Below are 27,886 nucleotides of genomic sequence, written 5' to 3' on the forward strand. Positions count from 1 at the left end.
CCAAAATAATATTTATTCCCAAACTTGAGGCCACAGACACAGAAATTTCCCCAATCTGGCCTCTGTGAACTCCCACCAGAAAATTCACCATCCTCCAAATAAGATGCCTCTTTTAGCCAGAAACTCCTTCTATAGAATACCCCGTCTGGACATCTGGGTTCCTCTAGGCCTCCGAGGCCGGCTGGGCTGCCTATTCAAAGCTCAGTGTGTTCTGTCTGGTGTCGATTCTCTGCTGCCTCCTTGGCCAGGAGCTCGGTCCAGAAAGCCACTTCCTTATCTTTCAGTTTCTGGGCTGCCTGGGTGGGGACGCCAATCTGCAGGTAGCCTTCCTTCTGGTCATAAGCCGGCCAATGGGGCAGCCCCTCCCCATTGGGGTTCCTGGGAACAGAATCAAATAGGTATTCCCCAAAGCTACTGTGTGGTCCCAGCAACCCTCTGAGATTTTCAGGGAACCCCTGGCGTCATCTCTGCCAAGAGGCTCGTATGCCTCCAGAGACAGGGAGCTCACCATCTACTGAGCAACCTGTCTATTTTTAGAGAATTGTCCTGTCAGAGGTCACAGGGTTGGGAATCAGAAGATCAAACATTAGAAGCTACCTCTTCCCAACAGATGTGCTCTACCCCTTTCCATCCCTATTCCATCTTTGCCATGAGGCTCACCCATTGCGTGCAAAGTTGGCCCAGAATTTCATCACCATCTTGCTGAGTTTGATCTCCTCTTCTGAGGCACCGTCTGTGAGAGAGAAGACAAAAAGCCTTTGATACTCAAAGTGTGGTTCATTGGTCCGCATCAGCAGGATGACTTGAGACATTGTTAGATGTTCAGAATCTTATCTCCTACTCCAGACCTACTGAGTCAAAAGCTGCATTTTAAGGAGATCCTCGTAATGTATCTGCACTTTGAGCTTGAGAGTTACTGATCTAGGACTCAGTGAAGGGCTGCAGTTAATCTATAACCTGGCTGCCTCTGCCTTCTGTACCCACCTGCCCTGCCCTCCCCCTTCCTGGTGGCAATGCCACACCCCATGTTTTCCACTACAGCAACACCACCTCCCAAGATTGCTCTCCTTTGGGTCTTTCTTCAGTCTCCTCCACCCACCCACATGTGCATAGAATCTGAAAAATAACAGAGCTGCAATGGTCCTAAAGAGTCACCCAACCGGGGAATGCCCAGATACACTGGAGTGTCACAAACAGCCCTGAGGTGGGTCACATGCAAGTTTTCCCTAACTGTTGATAGTTAAGTCATTGAAGACATTTGTGAAAGGTTTTCTTTAAAATATAATATTATTAAATATATTAAGTTTAAAAAGATATAAGTTTTAGAAAGATAGACAGATGGTTGCTTAGATGAATAGACACACATTACCCCTGGTCAAGGTCAACACCCACTCTAACCTTACTCTCACTCACATTCTGACATGCTCTTGTGAGTGGAAGTGGGTGGTGGCATCCTAGCCATTGAGCAGGGCCTGAAAGGTGACCCACAATCTGTCACATTGATGCTGAGGTCTGGATTCTTGTAATGATCATGAATGAGGGCACATGGATACACATTCTCTCTCATGCATGTTAGAGCCAGAGAAAGGTTGGGAATCTTTGTAGTTCAACCTTGTTATGGTGAATTCAGGAAGCTAAGACCTGGAGAGAAGGAGGAACTTGCCCAAGGCCACCAAAGTGACACTTGAACCCAGATTTCCTAATCCCAAGTTTCTAGTCACCAAAGGGCCTTTACCTTTTAAAAATGGTGCCCCGAAGACTGAGAAGAGCTCATCCGCATGGTCCCCTATCACTGTCTTTGGTCTCATGTCTGATGAGAAGCTTGGGCGATAACCAAACTCATACATGTAGGTGGGGGCTCCGGCATCTGAGAAGACATGGATTCAAGCACAATTCATTTTACCTCACACACACGAGGATGATATCATGGTCTCCGAGGGCCCTGAGCCCTCAGGGAATTGGTGGCACATCTGGGTCCTAAGAACACAACAACAACAACATTAATAACAGCTGCCATTGTGAGTGCCAAACATGTATTGGATACTGTGTGGCCCTGTAGGAAAGCCCTGGTTATCAGCATAACAGAGAAATAGTGTTTCAGAAAAGTTCTGTGACTTGCTCTAGAGTACATAGCTGCTAGAGATGGAACAGGATTTGAGCCAAGTGTTTGTTGAATGAATGAATGAAGATTAAACAAATGAATGAATGAATGTTGAAACCCTGAGCAGATCCAATCAAAATAACTATCATTATAGGGGCACCAGGTCAATTCACATATACCCCTTTATGTACTGATACAGTCACACGCAAGAACATCTACGTGCATACAGTTTACACTACTGTATTTCATTGATAACAGATCAGTTCTCATTCCTTTGGAGAATATCTTCAGCCCAATAGATGCCTCCTATTCTGCTCAGTATTGTTTTTTTTGGTTTGTTTTTGCTGAAGAAGATTTGTCCTGAGCTAACATTTGTTACCAATCTTCCTCTTTCTTTTTCTTTTTGTTTTACGTGAGGAAAATTAGACCTGAACTAACACCTGTGCCCATCATCCTCTACTTTGTATGCGGGTTGCCACCATTGCATGGCTGACGAGTGGTGTAGGTCCGCGTCTGGTTCCGAACCCATGAACCCGAGCCTCCAAAGCTGAGCACGCTGAATTCAACCGCTACGCCACAGGCCAGCCCCCTCTACTCAGTATTGAGCATTTCCAGTATTTTTCTCACTATTCTGAGAAGAATGAAGCACATCCAAGTTGCTGGTCTGAAAGCGTGACTATTTAATACAAACATATGCAGAAAGGGGGCAATCTGTCTCTTGTGTCTCAGGAAACCACAAACTCAGCATTTTCCTATTGCTCTGTCACCTCACATGTCTTGCCTCCTGCCTCACCTGGGGAGTGTTGAGATGGGAGTGAAGAAAGAAGAGGGGCTGAGGAAGGAGGAAGTTGCCTCTCTCCTGCCTCTCTCCTCCTGCCCCTGCCTCCTCTCATCACCCCCTCCAAGCCCCAGAGATGTCAGCTTTCCTGTTGATGCTTCCCCAGAGCTGCCATCCCTGCTCCTTCAGGGCTAATTCCTGGGCCACCCGGCCATAGAGATCAGCACTTTGTCTGGATCATGAGGACAACAGTGAGTGAGTCCAGTGGGGGAAGTGTCCCAGGTGAGAGAATTAAAAAATCCAAATGCTTATACGCTGGAAACCAATTTCACAATATGTATGAAGAAATTTAAAATGCTCCTACATCCCAGTCTACTAATTTCACTTCTAAAAATCAATCTTAAGAATATTACTAGAGCCTAAATGAAATATTTATGCAAATAAGGCTGAGCAAAATGTTTTTTGTGGCATCAAAATATGAGCAGCCAGCGTAAATATCCAATAGGATATGAATACTAAAATAAATTTTAATCCATGAAACAAAGGATGTTTTCAGTGAATTTTTATTGACAGTGAGGAAATGCCTACAAAGCAGTGTTCTATGAGCAACAAATTATTTTTCAAACTGTATGTAAGACATGGAAAGATTATTAGAAGAAAATATATTGAAAATATATAGCAGGTGCTTCTATATAAAGGAATTATCAATGATATCTAGTTTCTTCTTTATGTGTTTCCATATTTTAAAAATTTTCCAGAACTATAAGATATTATATATTATATTCAGAAAAGTTTTTTTTTTTTATCAAAAAGGCAGTGAGACAGATACAAAAGTGAAAGAATAACATTGATAAAATCTGGGTAGTCCTGTCAAAAGACCCTGAACTCAAAGTCATGAGATATCAGATGAAAACACAAGTCCGCATGGCTGAACCAGGAGATGATGCAGACAGGGATACTACAAATCAGACACATAGTAAGAGACAAGACCAAGTTTACGAAAGAACAGATTTGACCCCAGGTGGCCCCTGGCTGAAGAGTTTCATCAGAACCCTCGGGAGGAGGAAGTGGTAACCAGCACCTGTACGTTACTGTCCTGCTTGCTTGGGCACATAGTAGGTCACCTGTAGATACTTTTTATCATTCTTATAACATTATGAATTTACAACCCTCCCAGCATGGTTAGAGAGAGAGGTCTAGACCAGAGAACCATTTCCTGGCTTGCAGAGTAGGTGAAGGAGGGCTCCTAGAAAAGGAAGGGTCCTGTGAGGAACTCAAAAAGGCAGCCAAAAGGGACACCTCCTCTCTAGGTGAGCTCATCCACCCTGACCTCACACCCTACCCACATAGCCTTGGGTCAACTTTGGAAGATCGCATGGTAGACTCAGCACACACCAAAAGGGACAAAAACCAGCCACAGACATCGACATTCTCCAGACCACCTGCCCCACACTTCCCACTACTCATTTCTTTCAGGTTTCTTGGTTCCAGATGGCCCTCCTGATCTTCTGCTTGTCTTCATTCTACCCCGCTCCACCAGTTAACACATTAGTTTGAAGCTAGCTCTGGATCTTAGTAAAATCTTCCAAGATAGCAAATTCTAAGATTTGCTCTTTAGCCCCACAGGAAACACAAACTTCAAGTGAGGAGTCCCAGTAGCAGACGTTGTTGGTGCCTCACCACATCTCTTACTTCCGGGCATGCCAGTATGACTTCCACCTCTGGCATCTATAGCTCTTTGCCTGAGGTCTTTGGCCAGAGACCACTCTGTCCATGTGTGCAGCAGATCAAAGAGTCATGGAATTAACAACCCCTTAAGAACAGGCTTCAAGCAATGACACATGGGAGTTGGAGGATCAATACATGAGCTCCCATGCCTCTGATTCAGGATAACCCTGGGACTGTCTTCTGCTAGTTTCCCAGAGCTCCCCAGCTCAGGGTCCACAGTGGATACTAGCTTGACAGGGCAGCATGGATTGGCTTCCTTCTCCTTCCTGTGTCACTTCTCCACTCCTCTACTGGTGTTTTCTGAGATCACCTCCCAAATAAACTACTTGCACTTGGATCCTTTTCCAAGAGTCAGCTTCTGGCAGAAACCAAAATAAGACAACATCCCACCCTAGGCCATATGGAATCAGCCTTGTAGGCCCAACTCGCAGCAGTTTCCACATATCAGTCTATGCTGAGGGGTGGACAGGATAGACAGTGAAGCTGGTGGGGTCAGTGTCCCTTTTCTGTCCTACCTCTGGGACTCACCTCTGTGGAGACGGGCCACAGTCACAGATGGGACACAAAACATCACATCTCCCAACAAGTCCAGAAACAGGTCTTTCTTTTTGACAGGGTCGTCGGTCCCTCCCAAATACTTTTCAGTGGCCACTGGAGTCAGTTCCTCAGGGATGTTCTGAAATGGATGAAGAGTGAAAGTGACCACCACCCTCTGGTGAGTGACGCAGCTTCTTTTCTTGTGTTAATGGTGAACCTCTCGATTCCTGTGCAACCACCCCCCACCTCGGGTGGTGGGTGAGAAAGGCAGAAAAATGGGGGCAGAACATTCTGGCCCCAGTCTTCCTTCTGCCATTTAATTGCTTTGTGATTTGGGGCAACTTCCTCCCCTCTTTGGCTCTCAGGCAGTTCCTGTGATTCCCGAGATGCTTACAAAGATGGGGTAGGACTTCCACAAGAGTGACGTGGCCGTCTTCTGGTCCAGCTTGCTTTCAGAGAGTGGGAAGCCCATCAGCTGTTAAAACAATGTTTAAGCAGTTGTGAATCATTAGGTGTTGGCAGGAAGAATCAAACTGACTGACTGACCAAACCAATGCAGGTTGAATGTCACCTTGTCATGTTTGATGGTCATGGGTCTTTGATGAGTAGGGAAAAAATCAGTGAATCAAAGGGACTTATTACATACAGAAACTCAAGGAGTTCAAAGAGGATAAAGTAAATATTAAGAGAAGCTGTCCCAGGTCTTTGCAGTATGTATGTCTCTGTATATGTCAGGCTACAATCCTAACAATGATAATCAAGACCTAGAGGGAAGGTTTAAGCCAGGCTAGTGTTGAAGGGGAGGGCTCTGGGCAGAGCACACAGACCTCACAAATGCCCTCCCTGTCTCAACTGACTGAGGAAGCCCCAGATCCTGCCCTATGGCTTTGGTCCTTCAGTATAACCTCTGAAATTGTTCTGAAGTGAGAACTGCAGAACTCTGCACATAACACCTCCATCCAAACCTCTGCGCTAAGGGACTCATCCAAACTCTAACAAGCCTTCTAGCAGCTTAAGACCCTGTCATTAGGATGACCCAGCTTCTCTTAAACAGCTTGCCCGAGACAGCTCTGTGTTGCCAGGAGAATTGACTGTTCCTTCCAGCAACAACCTGGTGATAAGTAGATGGATCCCTGAACCCCCTCTTAGAGCAGTTCCTTTAGAAATCTTGTAATTACTAATCTTTTCTCTGCCCTTTGAGATGTAAATCTACCACCTAAACTGTTTCCTCAAGGACCAGAGAGCCATCTCTTTGAAATGCAAACATTCAGTTGCTGACTCTCTCTCTCTCTCTCAGTCCCTGTGGGAGGATAAAGGCCTAACTTCAGTGGACATCTTGCTTCAACCTATACCACTGCCTCCTGTAATGAAGTCAGGAGAGTGTTCTTCCTCTGGCCAGGTGCCAATTAACAAATCTCAGTGACCTAGTCACATGGACAAACACCCCCTCCCACCCCGTAGCCTTTCCCTGAGCGCACCCAGACTTTCAATAGGCTCCAGACTTCTGTTTCAGGGACTGCAGCTCAGTTCACACTGGACTCTTTTCCCTACCGCAGTGGTTAACTCAATAAAACCCATCCTCACCACTTCAACTAGTGTCGGCTTTCTTTATCTTTGACAGAAGAGAAAACCCTTCCTAACTTTTAGCAGTCAGTTTTAATACAAGAGGAAGCAAGCTCCTCTCAATCTTTCCACTTACATGACTAGGAGTGGATGTGGAATTCATGGAGAAACTATGAAAACACCAAGCCCAATGCGAGAGGCTGCAGGAACCCAGGCCTCACTCTCCTCAACTCCCCAGCTCCTTCCCCTTTCCAGGCCCTAGTTTTCTCATCTTCCCAGGGATTGTCTTTACAGACCCCCCAGAATCAACATTTCAGGATTCTTGGATAGAGAACAATCAGAGAGCGTTTGGGGAGAGGGCTCCCCAGGGCAGAACACCCAGGTGACGCTTGGGTCATCCCAGAGAAGGTTTTCATGGAAATGTCAACTTGTGTGAAGGGGACAGCTGCTATGGACCCCAAGGAGTGTCTAGAGAAGGAGGAGCTCCTGAGAACAGAGATCAGAGAGGTGATGTGAAGGGCAGGGGAGGTGAGTCTAAGAGACCAACACATTCTCACCGTTGGGATAACCCAGCCAAACTCTTGCTTGTTGAATCCGATGATGTAGGGAACGGTGTTGAATGTCTTTTCAGCCAGAATCTCTTCAGGCATCTTTGGCAGCACCACTCCATCAACCACAGTGGGGAGGAAGAGATGGCTCTGGGGAAAAGGGAGGATGCTGTCTGTGTTCCCTCTCGAGGAAACATCGGCTTGCTCTTACCTCTTGATGAGCACAAGGCCAGCACCACAGACTTGGAGGCTATGGGGGTGAACAGAACTCAAGGTGTTAACAAAGGTGGCTAAGTCTGTGTGGCGCTAGAGGACAGACTTCACACAGAGGTTGCAGTAGTAAGGTGATGCGGGCAGGTATCCCTCAAATTGGAAAATATACACACATGTTAATATACATTTATATATATACAAATAAAATATATGTAGTTTGATTTAAGAATTGAGATATATACACACATGTATGTGTATATTTATTTTAATATGCAGTTTGTATATCTTCACGTATCTCTCTATCTATAGTCAGTTCTCATTGTTTGTAGTAGTGGATCTGACTCAGCAGGACAAAGGCCCAAATCCTAATGCAATATGGCTGATTATAGGGACAAAGGCTGTGGGTGTCACCACTGCTCTCTTCCATAGGCTGTGCAGTTCAGAAAGCGCTGCAGGAAGCCAGCTAGAGGAGCAACTCTTGGAAGGAGGACACAGGGCAGGCCACAGGGAGGAGGTGCCTGCCATCCCATGAGCTCTGGGGAATGAACAGTGTTCCAGACAGTGGGAACAGCATGAACAGAGAGACAGAGGTGTCACTGTGCAGCACTAATCCCAGGAACCTCAGACCCCGAGAGTCCTGGGCTTGGAGGAAGCTGTGGGGCGTGGACTAGAGAGAGCAGATGGTGCAGCACGTTCTCTGCACAATGTCTGCACAGAGCAGGGACTCAGATGTGTTTTGAAGGATAGCTCCATGGAGGTGAGGGGGTTTGTCTTGTCAGGAAGGTCAGCCTTTTAAGAAGGGGGGACATGCCCTGACCTGGGTCTACAAGGGTGAGTCTGGCAGCACTGTGGGGCATGGGAGTGGGAGGGACAGTAGAGGTGGGAGATGGTAAAAGTCCAGGAAAGACAACGAGGGCCCGATCAGGGCTGCGTCCAATGGGGGCTGAGTGACACCAGCAGCAGTGAGAATGGCAGGAGTCGCCGCTGTCCAGAGTGGGTGCCAGTGGCTGCCCCGGGTGGGCCTCGTGCATCACCTGGCTCAGGACAAAGGCCCAGGCTCCTGTTTCATCCCTTGTCTTTTCCTTACACCCCACACCCTGTCCATTAGCAAATCCTGTCAGCTGTCACTTCAAGAAGACGCAAGCACCAAACCTTTCTCACTACCCCCTCTGCTGTGGGCTAGTCCAGGCCGCCATGATCCTTTGCCTGGATTACTGCAGTGCAGTGGATTCCCAGCTGGTGTCCCTGCATCTGCCCTGCCCCTTCCCTACCTTCTATTTCAACACAGCAGTCAAATAGTACCTTTGTAAAACCCAAGATCACACACTCCTCTGGCCAGAACCCTCCCATGACTTCCCATCACACTTGGAATGAAATCCTCAGACCTTAAGGACCACCCTCCACCTCCATTCCCATTTCAGCCCTAGGCCTGTTCCTCACTCCCTGCGCTCCAGCCACACTGGCCTCCTGCCTCAGGGCCTTTGCAGTTGCTCTTCCCTCTGCCTGGAACACTCTTCCTGCAGTGTTCCTGACAGCTGGCTTCCTCTCCTCCTCCAGAACTCGTCTCAAATGTCACCTTCTCATGGACTATTCCCTACCCTACCACATAAATTCAAACCACTGGCAAACTCTAGCCCCATTTCCCAATTAATTTTCTCCCTCAGGTTCACCATCATCACACACACTACATATTGTATCTGTCTGCTTATTGACACTTCCTTCACTCCAGGAGGCAGGGCCTTGCCTCTGTTTAGCCTGTTTCGCTGCTATATCCCCAGCTCCTGTACCAGGGGTCGGCAGTAAGTGCTATTTAATTCTTTGATGAATGATGGAATGAATCTCATTTAATCCTCGCAACACCTTTTAAGGTAAGTGCACCTATCGCCAGGGAGAAAGCAGAGAGGACAGGTTTGTAAGGCAATCTAGAGGTGATATCTTTAGAACCTGTCAACTCCTTGGAAGATAGGAGGGGAGAAGGAAGGAGATGGGGAGGATGCTGTTGCAATTTCCTGCAAGGCTGAGAGGAGGGTGGTGTCCTCAGGACTGAGAATCTGGTCTCCCTTCCTGATGGCCCTGCATACAGTGCATCTTGCACAGCCAATCGACCCTGCAGCCTCCAGGAGCAGATCTGGGCTCCTCAATGAAGGCTCCTGAACACATCCCTCATCCAATTATCTCCATCTCCCTAAAGTGGAAGCCTTCTCTGAAGGGGACATTTAGGGGGGAGCAGGAAATGTATACAAGGACAAGGGGTCGGCTGGTCTGAGGGGACACAGAGTTGATGACTGGGAGCACTGGACTGGGAGTCAGAGAAAGGGGTTGCAGTCCTACATGTGGTCCTCCCGGCTGTGTTATCCAGACATGTCACTGCCCCTCTCTGGGCCTCAGCAATATAAACACAAGTGGTTACCCTGAGTCCACAGGGAGAATCCTTTCATTCATATTTAACCAGAGCTCAGAGGTGTAAAGAATAAGTCTTTTAATCAAGAAACCAAAGGTCCTTACCTCTCTGGGGTCTCCATGTAAATCAAGAGTGAGAAATTTCTGTGAAGACAAAGGCAGAGGATGTGATGAGAATGCTTCCTGGGAGAAAAGCTGGGCACTGGCTCCCCTGGGCCTGAGCACAGGGTGTGGGTGTAGGACAGGGAGGGGAACTCTGGAGAGGATGTCTGTGGTTGTGCCTGCCCTGCCCTCCATCTGTTTCCCCTTCTTGTTCCAGGAAACAACACCCTAATTTTCCTTTTGGGGACCTCCCTCTTCCCCACTCTTTGTCCATGAATCCAGGCATCTGTATGTGACCTGTTCTTCTGATCACGGAGATTAGTTTGGGGATGGGCATATGCCCATTTCAGTCCAATAGAGTTTACCCCAAAACTTTGCAAGAATTATTGTGAAAGAGGGTTTCTAAAAGCAGATAGGATGTAAGTCTAGAGTGCTGTTGCTGTCTTTTACCTCCCCAGGAGACTAACATGACTGAGGGTGAAGCCAAGACTCAGGGGTAAAAAGCTTAGGCATAGAGACAGATTCTTAATAATATCATATGTGCATCTTGATTCAGCTATGCCTGAAGACATCCACTCCTGAACTGTAGTTTAGTTTTCAGTTAGTTGCCTGAAGAATCTGTTACAACAATTCCTTTTTCTGTTCTAGGCACTCTGAGATGAATTTTCTCATCTTGCCTTAGAAAGTCCTGACTCATACAAGCTCATGGAAATTCACCCTACCCTACTCTTCTCTATGTTTTGTGTTCACCAAGATTACACTGATTGTAATCTCACACTGCTGTTAACCAGATTGATCAGAATGAAGCAAGTGATCAGTAAGGGTCCCTCTACCATAGGCTGTCACCCTACCAGCTAGGGGTGGGTGTGTGTGTGTGTGTGTGTGTGTGTGTGTGTGTGTGTGTGTTGGGGAGAGTAGGTAATTATGGGAGCACTTCCACATGATCATAGAAAACCTCACAAGGACAACATGGGCTCTTAGGTTCTCTGGGTTTTCCCAAATCTCCCCTTAAAAGTTGGTTTCTCTTGTGGCACATGAAGAATTGGTGAAATAAATTTCCTCCTTCCAAGCATCAGAAAACAGAAAACAGCACAATTAAAGTTGTGTTTTAATTCTTTGAACACACTGGTCACCTTATTTGAGCCTGAGAAACCAGGATCCAAGCCCCAATGCCACACGGGAGTCACGCCATGGAAACAGAGCAGAGTCCACTGCTAGAGGCCTGTCTGTGGGCATCCAGGAGTATCCTCAGGAGCCCAGGGTCCAGACAGGGAGTCCAAGAACTCAGGCTACTCCTGGGTTCACATTCACGCTCTCCTCTCACAAAGAGAATAGTTCCTGTTGTCCTTAGATGCTGTATTCTTGGGGTGTCTGTCCTGCTGTAGCTTCCCTGTGATGACCCACTGCCATAGCCATCCACCAATCCTCAAATGTCATCTTCTCTGTGAAGTATCCTTGTGACTATAATGAATGCTTCCCCTCTCTGTACTCCCAACACACTTAACCCATGACATATATGAGCGTGTTCCTCCTTGAATAGTTCCTTGTGAGCAGGGACTGTATCTAATCCATGTCTGCATCACCCTCCCTTTCCCCATCCATACACGTAGCACAGATGGATGCATGGGTAGATGGATGGAATTTGTTAATACGTGGAGTATGTGCTAATTGGATGGATAAGTGGATAGATGGATGACAACTAGCATATGGGTGATGGATGGATCATTGATTTTAGAGAGATGGATGATGGAGTGAAGATACATGGTGTTTGGATGATGCATGGATGTTTGATAATACAGGAGTGAAAGTTATGGAAAGATTGATATTAAATTGATGAAACGATATTGATGAATTTGATAGGTTGGTGGATGGATAGATAGATAAGAAGAAAATTAACGGTTAAATGGATGGATGAGTGGATGGATATGTGGCTATCCTAATATCACAATTGTGGTAGAGTTTCAGAAAATCTAGAAAGATGAAGCAACAAGGGTTGCAATTGAGGTAGTTTCTAAACTAGCATAGATAAATTGTGACAACCTGTCTTAAAAACTTTGTTCTTTATATAAGCATCCTCAAAATTCAAGATACTAGTTACCTCTGGGAATATGTAATGCTTAATTTCTTAAAAATATATCTGAAAACAAGAATGGCAAAATAGCAGGTTTTGGTAGAGCTGGGGGATTATTACACAATTGTTCATTAAGTTATTTTTTGACTTTGCTAACTTTTGAGATATTTCATAATGAAAAAGAAAAAAGAAATTCCCCATTAGATCCAGAGACTGACACGGCTCCTGAGAGGTGAGGCACTGTCCCAGGTAGTTTTTCTGGGGTAAAGGGACAGCTGAAATGGTGAGCCTGGGGCCAAATTTACAGCATGGGGGCTTGTGAGGCCAGGAGAACGGATGCACCTACCATCTTCAGCGTCGTCTCCAGGAGCTCGTCCTCTGTCTTCTGGCGCAGGCAGTGAACAAGGACAGCCGAGGTGGTGGTGTTACACCCAGCAAACAGGGCAATTTGCTGCAGAGATCACAGGTGACAGAGAATTAAAGGGCTATGTCCTTTCAATCAATCAATAAAGAAGTTTTCCATCCCTGCCTCAATTTTTAAAGATAGCAGAGGGAGTGGCGTAAAATACTCTAGACCAGCAGGTGTGGGTCCTGGTCCCAGACATGCCAATTACACAGCCTCTGCCTCTGTTACCTGATCTCTGTTAAAATGGGCATAGTGATCTCAGAGCTGAACATCTAAGGAGAGGCAGCATGGAGAGGGGCTTAAGAGCATGGAGTCCAGAATCACTGTCTGGTTTCAAATCTCGCCTCATCCACTTACTAGCCATTTGGCCTCGGGCAAGTCACCTTCAAAGTGACCAGAGGAGAAGATGCAGATGGAGAGAATGCAGACTCCACGAATGCGGGTCCATGGAGAGTGTGTAGGGCTCACTAGAGCCTAGTACAGTGTCTGACACAGAATCAATGCTCAGTATGTATTTGCTGAATAAATAAAAAGGCACAGAGAAAAGTAGAGGAGAGAGAGACAGAGAATGAGAGAGAGACAATGAATGACAGAGAGAGAGAGAGAGAAACAACAAGAATAAGTCTTAGATTCCCTTCATTTTCCCAACTTCTGGCTCCTGTTTGATAGCGAAATCCAGCCCCATCTCTGCCACTTGTTTCTTTTAAATAAATTCCCCCATCTCCACTTAAGCCTGGTCAAATGGGTTTCTGTTTTTTACAACCAAAGAATTCTGAAAAACATTCTCAAAACTTTTAAAAGTTCCTGGTCTTCCTTTCCTCCCCTCCTACTTTGCAGCCACTTTAAATCTGGCTGCTGCCCCCCCCACCCCCACTCCAGGAAACCAGCTCTCACAGCCCTACCAGAACACTCCACATCCCCGACTCCAGTGGGCGCTCCTCAGCAAAACCTCCTGTTGCTCACTCTTCCTTGGCTTCCTAACAGTCTTCAGATAAAGACAAAGTCCTCACCAGGGTCCTGTGCAGCATGGCCCCTGCAGTCACGCAGACCCCCTCCCCATACCCAGCTCACTGCCGGTCCCTCTGTTCCTTCTGCTCTGGCCATATCAGCATTTCTGACTCTCTCTCACTTGAAATACTCCCTCCTGCCACAGGACAGTTTCAGATATTGTTCCCTCTTCCCGGAATATTCTATTCTCACCAAGTAAATTACTGTTCATTATCATGAAGGATATCAATGTATTTATCATATTTTTAATGAAGTCTTTCTGGATAACCTCCCCCTACTCACTGGAGTAAGTGCTCCTTTTGGCTGCTGTTATGACATCCAGGTCCTCTACTTTATTGCTCTTTTCCGAATTGACATTTTATAATTTGTGTAATTGAGTAATCATTAATGTGTATACTACATTAGAAGAAGCATCTAGAGGTTGCTAGATGTCTGGCTCTATCAAAACTATTTGTTGAGTGAATGAATGAATAAATGAATAAATCCTCCAGGAACCACCCCCAGTCACAAAGTCCACAGGGAGGGACCACGTGGGGCCCGCATGCTGCAAGTGAGTTCACCAGAACTCAGACCCTAAGAAAGACAAGACACAGTAACACTCCACTGCCCACTCTCTGACCCAGCCCCCACTTTGACACATGTTGGGAAGAGTGGTCAGTGGACAGTGCCCTGTGCTGACAGTTCAGATTCGTGAGCTTGAGTCCCAGCTCTGCCCAAATGACTCGCTGACCTTGACAAGGTGCCACCACTCTCTGCCCAGTTTGCTCAGCTGGATAACTGGGAGGTTGGCTGAGGTGTCTCCTTGCGTTTCCCATTCAGCCATTCTCACTTCTGTGATCCTTTGAGGATGTCAACCAGATCCGATGGCAAGAAAGGCCCCTGAACACTCTAGGAGGGGAAAGCAAAGGGTGCAGGGGTGGTCCAGTGTGACACCTACCTGAGCTGTGGCCTTTGAGTCCTTCTTGACCAGGGAAGGAGTGAGGGCCACGCCACTCTCAGAGATGGCCCGGTGGAAGAGGTTCTTGGCCAGTGGAGATAGTATCTGGGAGGGGAGGGAGAGGAAGAGAGTTTATGCTCATGGGGAGGGATCTTCAAGAACTACCCCCCTCCATAGCTCTGCTCTGGACCATTCCCCTGGAGACCCTGGGGCTCAGTGGACATGACAGGTCCTCTCCTGGACTGGCCTGTTGCCCAGGCTGAATTGGAACCCATCATTTCCAAGGAAAAACTCCCTCAATGGGATGGTCCAGGAGCACAGAGTGAGGGACAGACAGGAAGGGTGTATGGTACGTGCTGATTATAAAATCAAAAGTATCTGAAAGACTCTTAGGAATTCCTAGCAAAACTCTAAAGACACAGTTCTGATTCTGCATTTCCATTATTTAGAAGATATCCTAGAAAAAACGATCATGGAGGCATAAAATGATGTCTAAGAATGCCCAGATTGTTTTAAGTTTAAAAACTGGAAATAATTCAAGATTCCAATGTTATGAGATTGAGTAAATAAGCTATTTTTTTATTCCTACCATGGAATACTATGCAACTTGAATAAATAAAATTATGGAAGAGTACACAATGCTTAGGGAAAGATTTAGGGTATCTTATAATGTCAAGGAAGGTTTTTTTTTGTTTAAAAAATCTAGATAGCTGGATGATGGATGGATGGATGGATAGATAGATAGATAGATAGATAGATAGATAGATAGATAGATGGTAGATATATAGATAGATGATAGACAAGGTGAGTCATGGAAAAATGACTAGAAAAACCCATGTCAAAATGTCCATGGTGAGTATCTCTGGGTAATGGGATTATGGATGACTGTTCTTCTTTAGGGTTATCTATACTTTTCCTTTTTCTTCACTTCCTAAGATACTAAAGCCATTTCCCTCTGAGTATTCAACTATGAAACCAACACAAGCTTTAAAAATACAGTAATAGTGCTGACCCTCTGCTCAACTGTGAGGCATCTGGAGGGTTCCTCACAGCTCCCAGCACCTTCTAATCTGGTTTTCCATCCTTTCTTCCCTCAGTGTCTCCCTCAGCCCCATTCTCCATAGCTCATGTCTGTGTCCTATATCCCTGTCTCAGCCCTCCCCATCTCACTTTCTGACCCCTCCTCTCCCCCACCAACCGTTCCCAGCGCAGCTCCATTTCTCAGTCCACAGACTGCTGCCCTCCCTCTTGGGCATGGACAAGACATCAGACCACCTCAGAGGAGGCCCCCGACCTGTTCTTAGTGCTCATGTCCCCGTGACATGTAGATCTGGCTTCAAGCCAAACAAAACACTCAGCCCAACTCTCACGGTTGCCTCCGCTTCTCCATAATTTATACCCACCACTACGTCCCAAGAGAATTGGTTTAGTCCTAGTGTCAAAATTGTTGTGAAGGAGAGAGAGAGCTCAACCAAGTGTGAAGAGAGGAATGTCACTGTTGCAGCTACTATTGGAGTTTCCTATGGCCCCAGGACGCTAGTTGAGCTCTGAGCTTCGTGGACGTCAAGGAGATTCTAGCCATTAGCTCCCCACTATCTGATGCTGGGCAGATTGGGGTCAGACTTTGATCCAGGTCTTGTGAGTAAAGCTGCCCATGGCTAGATCCGCTGGTCTCCACGGGTTCCGTCAGGAGTCACATCACGTCCAGGAACACTTACAAGAAGAGAGACAACTTGACCTCCCGATGACTCTCCAAAGATGGTCACAGAGCCTGGGTCCCCTCCAAAGTTGGCGATGTTCTCCTGGATCCAGCGCAGTGCGGCCACCTGGTCCAAGTGACCCCAGTTTCCCCGGCTGTGCTCGTCCCCTGTGCTGTGAGTAAGAGAACAGGGTGGGGTGGGAACAGAGATGACACGGCAGGGCTCTCAGGTCCATAGATGGGGCTCTAGGTGAGCCTTCTGGAATGAGATGGGGCTTCAACAGCCCTAACCCAGGGGTCTTCTCCTGCCTTCCTCTCCTGCAGCATTGTTCTGTTGTGGGCTCTACAGTCCTTCAACTGCGTCTATCTATTGAGCATCTGCCAGGTGCAAACACTGTTCTAAGAGCCAGGAACCCACTTGAGAACAAAACAGGCAAACCTCTGACTACACAGAGCTCACACTATGGATCATAACAAATAAAGAGATAAGTATAGAATATAATGTCAGGTAGTGAGAGTGCTTTCAGGAAACATAAAACTGGGTAAGGGGAAAGGCAGAGGTGGGGCAGTGAGGTCCTATTTCCGATCACATGACCAGAGAAGGCCTCTTTGAGGCTGTGGCATTTGAGCAGAGACGTGAGTGAATGAGCACAGAGCCTTGCAAATATTCAAAGAAGGGAATTCCAGGTGGAAGAAACAGAAAGTGCAAAGGCCCTGGAGTCCAGTGAACAAAGTGTGAGTGTAGCACATACAGCTAGAGAGGGCCCTGTAGGCCTTGGTGAGGTCATTGATGGCATTGTAAGTAAGGAGAAAAGCCACTGCAGGGGAAGGACAAGAATCTGTTTATGTCTTAAATGATCACTCTGGCTACTGTACGGATCAGACAGAGTATAAAAGTAGCAGGGTTATGAAAGTAGGAGGCTATTACCATAATAAAGAGCAGAGACACAGTGGGCTTAGATTAGGGTGGGTGGAACGGAGGTAGTCAGAAGTCATTGAATTCTAAATGATCTGAAAAGTGGGGCCAGAGGGTTTGCTGACCCACTGGGTGGGGGGTGTGAGAAAAAGAGAAGCGTCAAGGCTGACCACAAGACCTTTACGCTGAGCAACTGGAAGGATGGAGCTGCCAGCAGACGAGCAGGGGGCACTGTGGGGAAAGTAGGAGTGTTTTGGGGGAGGGGCAGTGGGAGTCCAGTGTTTAGTTTGTCCCTGTGAAGTGTGAGGTGCCCTTTAGACGTCCAGTGGAGACAGCAGGAGGTAGAAGGATGTAGTTAACGATCTGCATCTGGGTTTCAAGGGAGAAGTTGGAGCTAAAAATAGGAAGCTGTGAAAATGCCCCTGATGTCCCTCAGGACAGCAGTGGAGATGGAGAGGGAGACACACACAGAGGCCTGAGAATGGCGAAGAGGAGACTCCAGAGAATGGGCCGAAAGGAGCGGTCCATGAAGTAGGAAGTGGCCAGGAGTTGAGAGAAGGGAGCATTTCAAAAAGGTGTGAGCAATCTTGAGTGGATGCTGTGTGGAAGAAGATGGTGTGTGGATGTTTACCAAGTTTGGGCCAAGAGCCACTGGTCTTTGGTGACCTTGAGCAGAACAGTCTGGTGGCATGTTTGGGGTGAAAATCTGAGAGGCATGGGCACAGGAGAGACTGGGAGGAGAGGAAGCAGGGGGAGCTAATGCATCAGGTTTTCTGTAATGGGGAGCAGAGTAACAGTCCATGAGTGAAAGAGATGAGCAGTCTCAACGAAGACGATACATCCTGGGTCATGACTCCCCTGGGATGACCCTTGCGAGCCCCATAGTTCTTTCAAGGGAGGAGCCCACCCCTCTGCAGCCCACCCATCAGCCTTCTCAGGGTCAGAAGTCCTGGGGTTGGTGCATTCAGAAAAGGCTTGTGGGACCCATGTCCTGCAGGATACCTGGCTCCTATTTCCATGGAGACTAGATGGAGAAGACTCTAGCCTTGACTGATGAATATGCCAAATGCAGAAGGAAATGGGATGAGTGGACCTGACATTCCCTGGGAGGGTTGTCCACTGGGATCAGATGCTGCAACAACCTCGCGGCTCCAGACACCCATGCCTTCACCCATAAGCATTCACTGAGCTCCCACGATGAGTCTGCTCCATCCTTACTTTCCCACAAGGTAAGATGTGTAAGCCTCTGACTGCTGTGCTGTATACTAACTGGCGTTTAGAGGTTGCAACGTGCTGGGGCAGCACAGGCGAAAAGGAGATGAGAATTTCAGAGAAGATAACATTTGAGTTAGCCAGCCCTGGTGGTCTCGATTCAGTGGTCTTACCTCATGGCTCAGATTTGTTTCCCCATCAGAGAACCACACCACCCATCTGTCAGTTTTCATATTGTGGTAGTTGAGTGTTGCTGTGATGTTGAAAGCTATGCCATCAGTATTTCAAAAACCAGCAGGGTCACTTGTGGTGGACAGGTTTCAGCAGAGCTTCCAGACCAAGACAGACTAGGAAGAAGCAATGACCACCCACATCCAAAGAAAATAGGCCATGAAAACCCTCTGAGCAGCAGTGGAGCATTGTCTGACACAGCACCACATAAGAGGATGGCATAGAAACACCGAGCAGAGTTCTGCTCTGCTTCCCATTGTCATTAGGAGTCAGAAGTGAATCAATGACACTAACAACACACATTTGGGTTGGGCTTCACAGGATGAATAAAAGTTTGTCAGGTGGAATGGGCATTCCAGGCAGAGGGAACAGCACATGCAAAAGCTCAGAAGCAAGTGGATCAGTGTGTCTGGGGAAGGAGAAGGTAGGTGGAGCCCAATTATGAAGGGATTGGATGCCTTACTAGAGAGTTTATCAAAGATCCCCTTGAGGGCTGACATGACCAGAGCTGGGTCCTAGCATCCTTGCTTGGGGGCTAATGTGCAGGAAGGAGAGTCTGATGTCTTACCTGAGGAATCCCCAGATGCCCAGGCGGTACTGAATGGTCACCACCACCACGTTTTCATGGGCAGCGAGGGGCAGCCCATCATAGGTTGATGCTCCGCCTATTATCAGCCCACCTCCGTGGATCCACACCATCACCTGGACAGGGAGGAAGACACCATACTGGATACAGGAAGCAGAACTGGGAAGGACCTCAAGAAGTTGTCTGCTTTGATCGCCTACCTCATGGCCATGACTCAATGAGGTCGACCTAAACTCCCCCAGTTCCCAGCAAACTGGAGGAGGCAGTGGCTCTTCCCCTCCACTCTTCCAGCTGGGGTGCAGGTCACCAGCCCACTCAATGCTTCCTCGTTGCCCCTGTCTGTCCCCCCAGCCTCAGTGCCACCTTGTAGTCATGTGAACACCTGCGAACATCATCATGGGCACATTCAAGGCTAAGGGTGTCATCTTGTTCCCAACACTCCTGTCAACCTTATGCCTGGACCCCTCATTCAGCTCAGCATACTCTGCATGCCACAGCCCTTGAACTTCAGCTTGGTCTTAGTTACCTCTTAGGCAGTGAATTAAACTTCTCTTATGTGTGGATGATTATCTCAAGAAGCACACATGCCCTCACTGGTGTGTCTTCCTGATATGCCTTCCCTCTGTCTCCTCCTGATTCTTCTCCATCCCCGAATTCCACTGAACTCCAAACCCCAGCATAAAAGCCACGTCCTCCAAGAAGTCTCCAATCCTTTGGCTAACATGATCTGAGAACCTACTACATGCCGGGAACTGTGATATGAATTTAGGATTAGTGTTCACACAATACATAACACATGGTTTTTGCATGTAAAGAGCTCACATAGCAAGGAAGTGAGAGTGGATAAAATAATCATAGTGTAATAATTTTGTTAATGATAAAAGAACTCATAACACAAACTATAGGCCAAGTATCATTCTTAGCATTTAAAAATAAACCATCCATGAGGTAAAGACTACTGATGTCCTATTTAACAGACAGGAAAACTGAGACACTTAACCTGCCCGAGGTCACACAGCTAATAAGTAGTGGAAGCAGGACTTGAACCCAGGCAGTCTGAGTCCAGAGTCCACATGTTGAGCTGCCCAGCACACTGCAGCCAATGGTCACGGTGCAGTCGGTTGGCTGTTAGGGAAGGAGTAAGATCTTCCCTTCAACTCTAACTAATGTGTCAGGAGGACTGTTCTTGTGTACTGTGCCAGGCACTAAGATAGAGGTTGATATTCATGATTGAATACTTATATCTGATTATTCTCATTTTAAGGAAACAGAGCCAGGGGTCTCAGCTGGTAAAAGACAGAACCAGGATTTAAACCCAGGCCCTATAGTTCAAAAACCAATGTATATAACTAGAGGTTCTCTTGCCTCCAGGTTCCCAGAGCCCCTGTTCCTCCCACACTTCTGATCGCTGGAGAGACTGAATGTGAGTCATCTCTGAGTGAAAGCTGAGCCAAGGGCTGGTCAGCAGTGATTTGCTGAAGTATTCTCTGTGCAGCCCAGATGGTAAGTTCCTCAAAGGTTGACACTGTGTGGTGATGGTTTTATGCCCCTCCTTTCTCCTAACCCCAAAGTCTAGCTTTGTTTATGGGGGCACTGAATACATAATAGAAGAAGAAATGAATGAATGAATGAATGAGTAAAGCCTTGCCCCCAGCTCTCTGGGCCAAGCTTGTGCAGTGCCACTTCTAGTCACAAGTTCGCTGGTGCCTCCTCCACTTCTGGGCATCATGCCAGGTGTGTCCTGGGGGATGTCTGGTTACTCACACCTCTCCCTTCTCCCCCCCACCGGGGATCCCCTCCTTTTCCAGGAGACCTTCCCCCTCCAGCCTGGTCTGGAAGCCTGCCCCACCTGGGCCTCCCTTTATTCAGGAAATGCTGACTCGCTGGGTCATCAGGCCATGCCAAAGACAAGCAGGGAGGGAAATTAGCTACAACTAAGTCCCAGATAGTTGGCCAAAGGCAAAGGAAAGTGCTTGTTGGACTGGCCCACCTCTCAAACCACACTTCCCTCACAGCACACCTCAGAGAGGGATCTCTGTGTCATGAGGAAAGGCCACACATAGGCTTAATTTCCTAGTCTGTGTAAAGAGCACTGGTTGAAGATCAGAACACACGTGCTCTTGTCCTGCCATACCTACGTGTGACCTCACCTTCCCGTCTCTGGGCCTCAGTTTCTCTATCTGTAAAAAGGGTTGGGCTGTTGGCTTATCTCTAAGTTCTTTCCAGTTCTCAGGTTATTGGAAGTTATGCCTTAGCTGCTCTCTGTATCAGATTCTTAATGTATCATCCAAGAGTAATCATTCTTCTTCTTCTATTAGTGTAAGAGAACTTGGAAAAATTGAAAGGTACGTTACAGATGTACAGCACACTCCCCAAAAGACCCCATGTCTGTCACGGAGGAAACTGAGGTTGAAGGGGAGCAGAACATGCCGCTGCAAAATATGCCATTGTGGTATACTAATTAATTTGAAATAAATGTACTTAAGAAAATTGCTTGGGAAACAGCGAGTGTAAGAAGGTCATTCTAACCTTCTTTTGTCTCCTGAAAGCAGGAAATAAATCTCCCATGTGAAGGGTACCCTCCCTGCACCAGGAGGGTAAAAGGCATCCTTATCACCAAAGAGAGGGAATTCAAGGCTGAGAAGGCTGTATAAACAATCTTTGTTACTTCCTCTTTACCTTGTTACCCCAACCCAAACACCTGTGTTGTGTCAAGTCTTCATACATTATTGTTTCTTTGTCAAAAAGGTATAAATGTTGCTTGCTTTGGTTACTACTTTGAGTGTTACATTTTTATGAGCTCGTATATATTTGAAATTAAATTTATTTTTCTCCTGTTAATTTGTCTTATGTCAGTTTAATTATTAGGCCAGCCAAGGGACCTAGAAGGGAAGAAGGGAAGAGGTTTCTGCCCTGTAGCTTCCTGTGGTCATGTGGTCTGGCTGTGGTGGGTATAGAAAGTCCTAGGACCTCTGAGACAGCCATGGCTGGTCATGTCATACCCAGAACTGCCTTCATCCTCTTCCAGTCTCCACCAGAAGATCCTGGAGGCTGGAACTCGCCAGCCTTGACCAGTGTTTCCCCCTGCTTACCGGCAGCCTGCTTTTCTTCGTCAAGTCAGCAGGAGTGTAAATGTTTAGGTAAAGACAGTCTTCAGAAAACTCGAAAAGTATTTTCTCCTTTCTATTGGTATCGAGGTCTGAGGACATCTGACCAACCACTGGGTCTTGGGAGCACCTGGGAGGGGACGGAAAAGAAGAATTCCTGAAGTTCAATCAGAGCTAAGCAAGGAGATGTCACATACAGTCAGGCTCGGCCTTGGACTGAGAGGATCAAGCCTGTAACAGAGTTGCTCTTACCGGACTGGAGACACTGGAATGGGCAGGAGGCTGTCTGGGGATCTGGGTGGGGGGCCCTGGAGCTCACTAACGTCTTCCAGGACTGTGTACAGTGAGGAGGCCTGGCACCAATTACCAACACAGATCCTTCAGGATGCCCTGGGTCAAGAGAGGAGGCTGCTAATGCACCTGGAGAAGACCATTTCTGGCACACTCTGGACACAGCCTTGCTCTCTGCTGGGCTGCATACAACGTGCAGCAGAGTGACCACGTTCTTACCATGTAAACCAAGTGTTTAACTCCATCGTAGACGTCCATAAACCATGAGAAGTCACTCAAATGACAGACATTTAGGGCAGACAACAGGTCAGGGATGAAATATTCGTGGGACAACATTAAAAGAACTGTGTTCCGGTCCTGCCACAGCCAGTAATTTGCTGGGTCACCTTGGTTGAATTCTTTCCCTGCTCTGGGCCTCAATCTCCCAGGTCTAGGGGAGGGCAGTGATTTCTTTAAGTGTCTTGCAGCCCTGTCATGCTAAGATTCTATCATCACCTATCCCAGGCAAGCACTAATGCTTGCTCTGAAAACAGATCTTAAAGATCCAACATAGATTATAATTGGTAACATTTACTGAGTCCTCCCAGCATGTCAGGTGTTGTACTCCATGTATTAACTCATTTAATCCTCAAATCAGCCCCATGACATAGGTTCTATCATTATCCAGCTTTACAGACAAGAAAATTGAGGCAAAGAGAGGTTAAAAATCCTTCCTTCACACAGCCAGAAACATCCATACTGTGGAGTGCCTATGTGTCCAAAAATATTATAAGCAACTATGCTAGATCTCAATGCAACAGAAGGCAGGCGTCACTGCCCCCAGTGTGTAGATGAGGAAACTGAGGCACTAAGGTGCTTAGATGACACAGCTGACAAATGGCAGAGTCAGAGGCTACAAAGACAACTTCCTGATCTCCATCCTGGAGGAACATTACCTGGGTTGCTAAGAGCAGGGAGCACAATATTCATAAAGGAATAAATTCAAATGTCAAAAAAGGAAACAACACTAGTATTCAAATAATGCAGGATAATTAGCAAAAGCATATATATACATATATATATAATCATCATGATGATAATTATTATTATTATATTGCCTATCCTTTAGTCAAAAAAATTTTTAATAACTCCAAACATTTCCAAAGGTCCAGTGAATGGAGGTTTTCAAATATTAATGGAAGGACTTGCCATGGGCAGCTGAAGCAAAGGGCAGTCTTGTGGGACTGAAAACATGAACTCTGGCATCTGACACCGTCTCCTGGTAACTAGTGTCAAAATTGAATTGAATTGTAGGACACCCAGCTGGTGTCTGAGAATTGCTTCTTATTGTGGAAAAAAACAACACACAATGGAATTGCGTGCAGATTATTATCTGGTTCTATTTTTAAGGGAAAAAATACGTAACAGATAAAGGACTAAACAGAATCTAAAATATCAACAGCAGTTCTCTCCAGGGGGTGGAATCGTATAAGATTTTCATTTTCTTACCTTTCCTTACCTGTACTTCCTCACTTTTCTGTAATAAGTATGTATTACACTTGCAATCAAGAAATAAAAAACAGTGAATATTATTTTTAAAGGAAGGACGAAACGAAGGAGAGAAGAATAGAAAGGGGGGGAATAAAATAGTAAAGAAAAGACGGCAAGAGGCAAGACTCTGGAAATTCCCAGAAATGCCTTGCTGAGATGAATAAGGCGTAAATGATGCAAGTAGGAATCCCAGGTGTCTTGGGGTATCACTGAGGGCTTCTTTGCCCAACTTGGTCAGGGTGACTAGGACACACCAACCATTGTGCTGCTCATGATTAGGTGGCAAGACACACCTGGGAGTTGCGAACTTGACTGGCCAACACCCCAAAGCACTCCTCACCCACACACTGCCTGGTTCATCCCACTAGCCAACTATGGAAAGTTCAAGACAGGAGAATAAACAGAACCACTACTTCTGACTCCTTCACCTGTTCACATTTTTCTCTTTTTTCCAAAGCACTTGCTATATTCTAACACATTACATAATTCATTTATTAATTTGCATGTTGTTTATTATCTGTCTCCACTCCTAGCATGCAAGATGCATGAAGATAGGGTCTTTGTTCTGTTCACTAATGTATCCCAGGAACCTAGAACATGCCTGGCACGCAATAAGTGCTCAATAAATATTTGTTGAATAAAGGGCTCTAGAATGCTCTGAGAGTTCGGGAAAATCTCTAAGGATCTAAAGTATCTTGATGATTCCAGAACACGGTATAAGCCACTCAGAGGATTGCCTGGGCTCCTTGCTGCATCACTTTGAGGCAAACACCCCACTGATAGATGCCAAAGCCACCCCCCGGCTTACATAGGAGGGTAGGAGGTGGTGTTCTTCACGAAGTGCCATGGTTCTGCAGGCTGCGGCGGAGCAAACCTCAGGGGTCCAAGAGGGGGCTTGGCAAAAGGGACGCCCAGGAAAACGGCCACAGGCTGTGCAAATCCTTCTAAGCTGACATACTTCCCCAGGACCTTGCCCTGCACGGTGTCCACAACAGGCGGTGAGGATGGGTGCCCTGCTGGACATCGAGAGGAAATGAGGACACGTCAGTGGTGGAAGGTTTGACCTGGATTCCAGGGGGGTCTTGTCACTTTAGGCATGTGACCTTGCGTGAGTGACCTCAACTCTCTAAGCCTCAGTCTCTTCTTATGTAAAAGAGAGATGATGTTAACTGTCCTTCCTAGCTCATAGGGCTATCTAAAGGAGCAAACTGGAATTGGAGGTAAAACAGCACCAAGTGAAAAGTAAATACATGAATGAGAGCTGCTGGGAGTGAACAGACTTTGAGTTTCCACTTTCAGGAGCTTCTAGAAACAATTATCCACTAGGATCCTGGCGCTGAGCTGCACGCTAGATGGGAGGAGGAACAAGAGGCGGCCCCTCTTCTCAGAAGCTCTGAACCTTGCAGGGAGAATGAGCCACACACATACTTGACCCTCCTGCTGGGAAGAAAGTGGTCAGTGTCCTGAGAGAGGCACCAGTAAGGTCTTACAGGAGTTAGAAGAGGGAGCGAGGGCTTCTATTGGTGGCATCATGGAGGCCGTGACCTTGGGGCTGGGACTTGCAGCAGGGGGAGGACTGAGCAAGGGAGGATAAAAAAGGGGTCATAAAGGCATAAAGCAGAGGAGAGAACGTGCCAAGGCTCTGAGACAGCAAAATGCAAGGCCTGCCCGAGGAGGAGTGATGGTCCAATTTGAGCCAGAGGGAGTCTGTGGGGAGGGGAAAAGAATCCTGGGATGAGAGCGGTTCATGTGTGGGAGGGCCTCGAATGCCAGGCTAAGGGTTTGGGCTTTATTTAGTGGGTAAACAAGCAGCAGGGAACAGTCCTGGAGTGCAGGAGAGTGACACAATCAACTTGAAGAGAGTTCTTCTGGTGGCTCTGAGCAAGGTCGTCCACAGGGGGAGACAAAGGGGGTCAGATTCCTCTCTATTCCATTCTTGTGGGGCAGACAGTGCTTCCTCTCTGAGCTGAAATTCATCTCCCTGCAGCTTCCCCATCAGCCCTGGTTCTACCTGCTGTGGGACCATCCTGAGCTGTCATGGGGCAGGCGGCCTTACAGACACTTGATGGTGCCCCCCATCCCTCAGGTCAGCTCTTGTGCGTCCTAAGTTTGTTTAAACATTCCTCATAGGAAATGATGTCTAGCCTCTCATCTTCCCAATTCCTCTCCCAATTTGTTCTTATACAAGAACATCCAATGCTCACCTTCAAGAGAGATGTAGTGGACAGAAGCCAGATTGCCAAGGGTGAGAAAGAGGGTGATGAGGTGAGAGGCATCAGCAATAATGGTAAGAGCAGCAGTTACCACGTATGTTATAGGTAATGTTTATATACTGAGCACTTCCTATGTGCTGGATGTGCATTAAAGTTTAATTAATCTTCACAAAACCCTGGCCAAGTAGGTGTACATATGCTCATTTTACTGATGAGGAAACTGAGGAAAGGTAGGCAGCCAGTGTGGACTTTCCGGAGGTGGAAATGTGATGGCCTTGCCAGGAAGTAAACATTGGTTGGGAATGATCCCTCCTAGTTTGGTTCTTACTCTACCCTTACACTCAGTTCCAGGCCTCTCACAGTGTCAAACCACCAGAGAGAAGATAGAGTCCAGATGGGCCTGGGCTGTCAGGACACTGATGGCCAAAGCACTGGCTCTGGACTCAGGAGTCACAGAGAGAGTCCAGAGCATGATTTTCCAGCTGACCTTGGACAAGGCCATTTCGCTGTCTGAGTCTCAGTTTCTCCATCCATCAAATGGCACAGATGCGTTCTGAGGACCCCTGATGCACCCTTGTATTAACCATGTCTTTTACTGTCTGTGTTTGATGCTTTGACACCCGGGGCCTTGCTGACCCTGGAGGGACTGCCCCTCCCAGAGGCAGCCATTCCTAGAGGTGGGAATCAGCTTGTCCTTGCAACATGGCAAAGCCCACACCCCAATCACCATCTTTATCAGGATCCTGCCCTAATCATGCCAGGGCCAGGTACCTGACAACTGCAGAAAGCCCCGAGGCCCCAGAGCCCATTGGAACTGTTTAGTTTCCCAACCTTAAACCTGCTTATCCTCCCTCAGCCCCTCCTTCCCTGGAAACCAGGATAGAGAATCTTGTCCACAATTCCTCCCCTCCCTCTGCCTCCTGACCCCGCCAGTGCTTCACCTTGTGGTCCACCATGGGGGTGACATGCCCCTCCGCTTGGGAACTGTGAGTAACAGACTATCTTTCCAGTGACAGTCGGCTCCTGGTCTTTTGGTCTTACCATGCCTCAAATTTCTATTAATATATTGTGTTTTAAAACAACCCGTTTTTTTTATGAATCCTTATTTTGCACTCACTTCATACTCGGGACTGTGCCCTTTAGAAACAATCACCCATTTCCTCCTCACAACAGCCCAATGAGGTAGATACTGTTGTTATCCACATTTTAGAGGGGGAAACCGAGGCACAGAAAAGTGAAGTACTTGCCTAAGGACACGCAGCTCGTAAGTGCTGAGTTGAGACTCGAACCCACACACTCTGGCCCCAGAGTCAATGTTTATATTCTGTTAAGCCACTCTCTAGGATTTGGCCATATCTGGGCTAATATTAAGCGGAAATAAACTGAGTTCTTCCAAGTCCTCATCTGGAGGCATGAGGTTAGCTGGTGCCCTCCTGTGCATGGCTGAGGCAACTGAGGTTTCAGGTGTTTATCCTCCCCCAGACGGGGCTGTCTGGGCTGGGTGCTCCAAGACTGGATGGTGGCCTGCTGCGGAACTGGACCTCTCATGACTTTTGCCCATAAACATCTCTCTCACTTCTTCCTTGGACAAGGATTTCCAGTGTGCCCCACTATTTATATTTCAGAAACACTCACCCAAAGCTGTGGAAGTGGCCAGGGAGACCAGGACCAGAGTGAAGAGCCACATCATGGAAGGAGAGCAGCTCCTG

At 47.1% G+C, this 27,886-nt stretch overlaps 1 protein-coding gene across 2 annotated transcripts; it reads right to left on the reverse strand.

The window, feature by feature from the left end:
* LOC131396010 (liver carboxylesterase-like) lies at positions 1-27,886 on the reverse strand. Of its 2 annotated transcripts, none has more exons than XM_058527844.1 (14): positions 27,813-27,886; positions 24,773-24,977; positions 22,129-22,273; positions 19,019-19,152; positions 16,111-16,264; positions 14,393-14,497; positions 12,388-12,492; positions 9,974-10,012; positions 7,265-7,405; positions 5,539-5,619; positions 5,136-5,283; positions 1,736-1,867; positions 661-733; positions 1-378 (listed from the first exon to the last, which is right to left on the reverse strand). In XM_058527844.1, exons 1-14 carry the CDS (start codon positions 27,865-27,867, stop codon positions 195-197), a joined length of 1,701 nt encoding a protein of 566 aa, XP_058383827.1. In that variant the 5' UTR covers positions 27,868-27,886; the 3' UTR covers positions 1-194. The 2 variants fall into 2 exon arrangements, with proteins under 2 accessions (XP_058383827.1, XP_058383826.1); XM_058527843.1 differs by having other exon boundaries at positions 24,773-24,980; positions 27,813-27,867.

The sequence above is a fragment of the Diceros bicornis genome, chromosome 32 (assembly GCF_020826845.1).
Source record: "Diceros bicornis minor isolate mBicDic1 chromosome 32, mDicBic1.mat.cur, whole genome shotgun sequence".
Taxonomy (NCBI): Eukaryota; Metazoa; Chordata; class Mammalia; order Perissodactyla; family Rhinocerotidae; genus Diceros; species Diceros bicornis.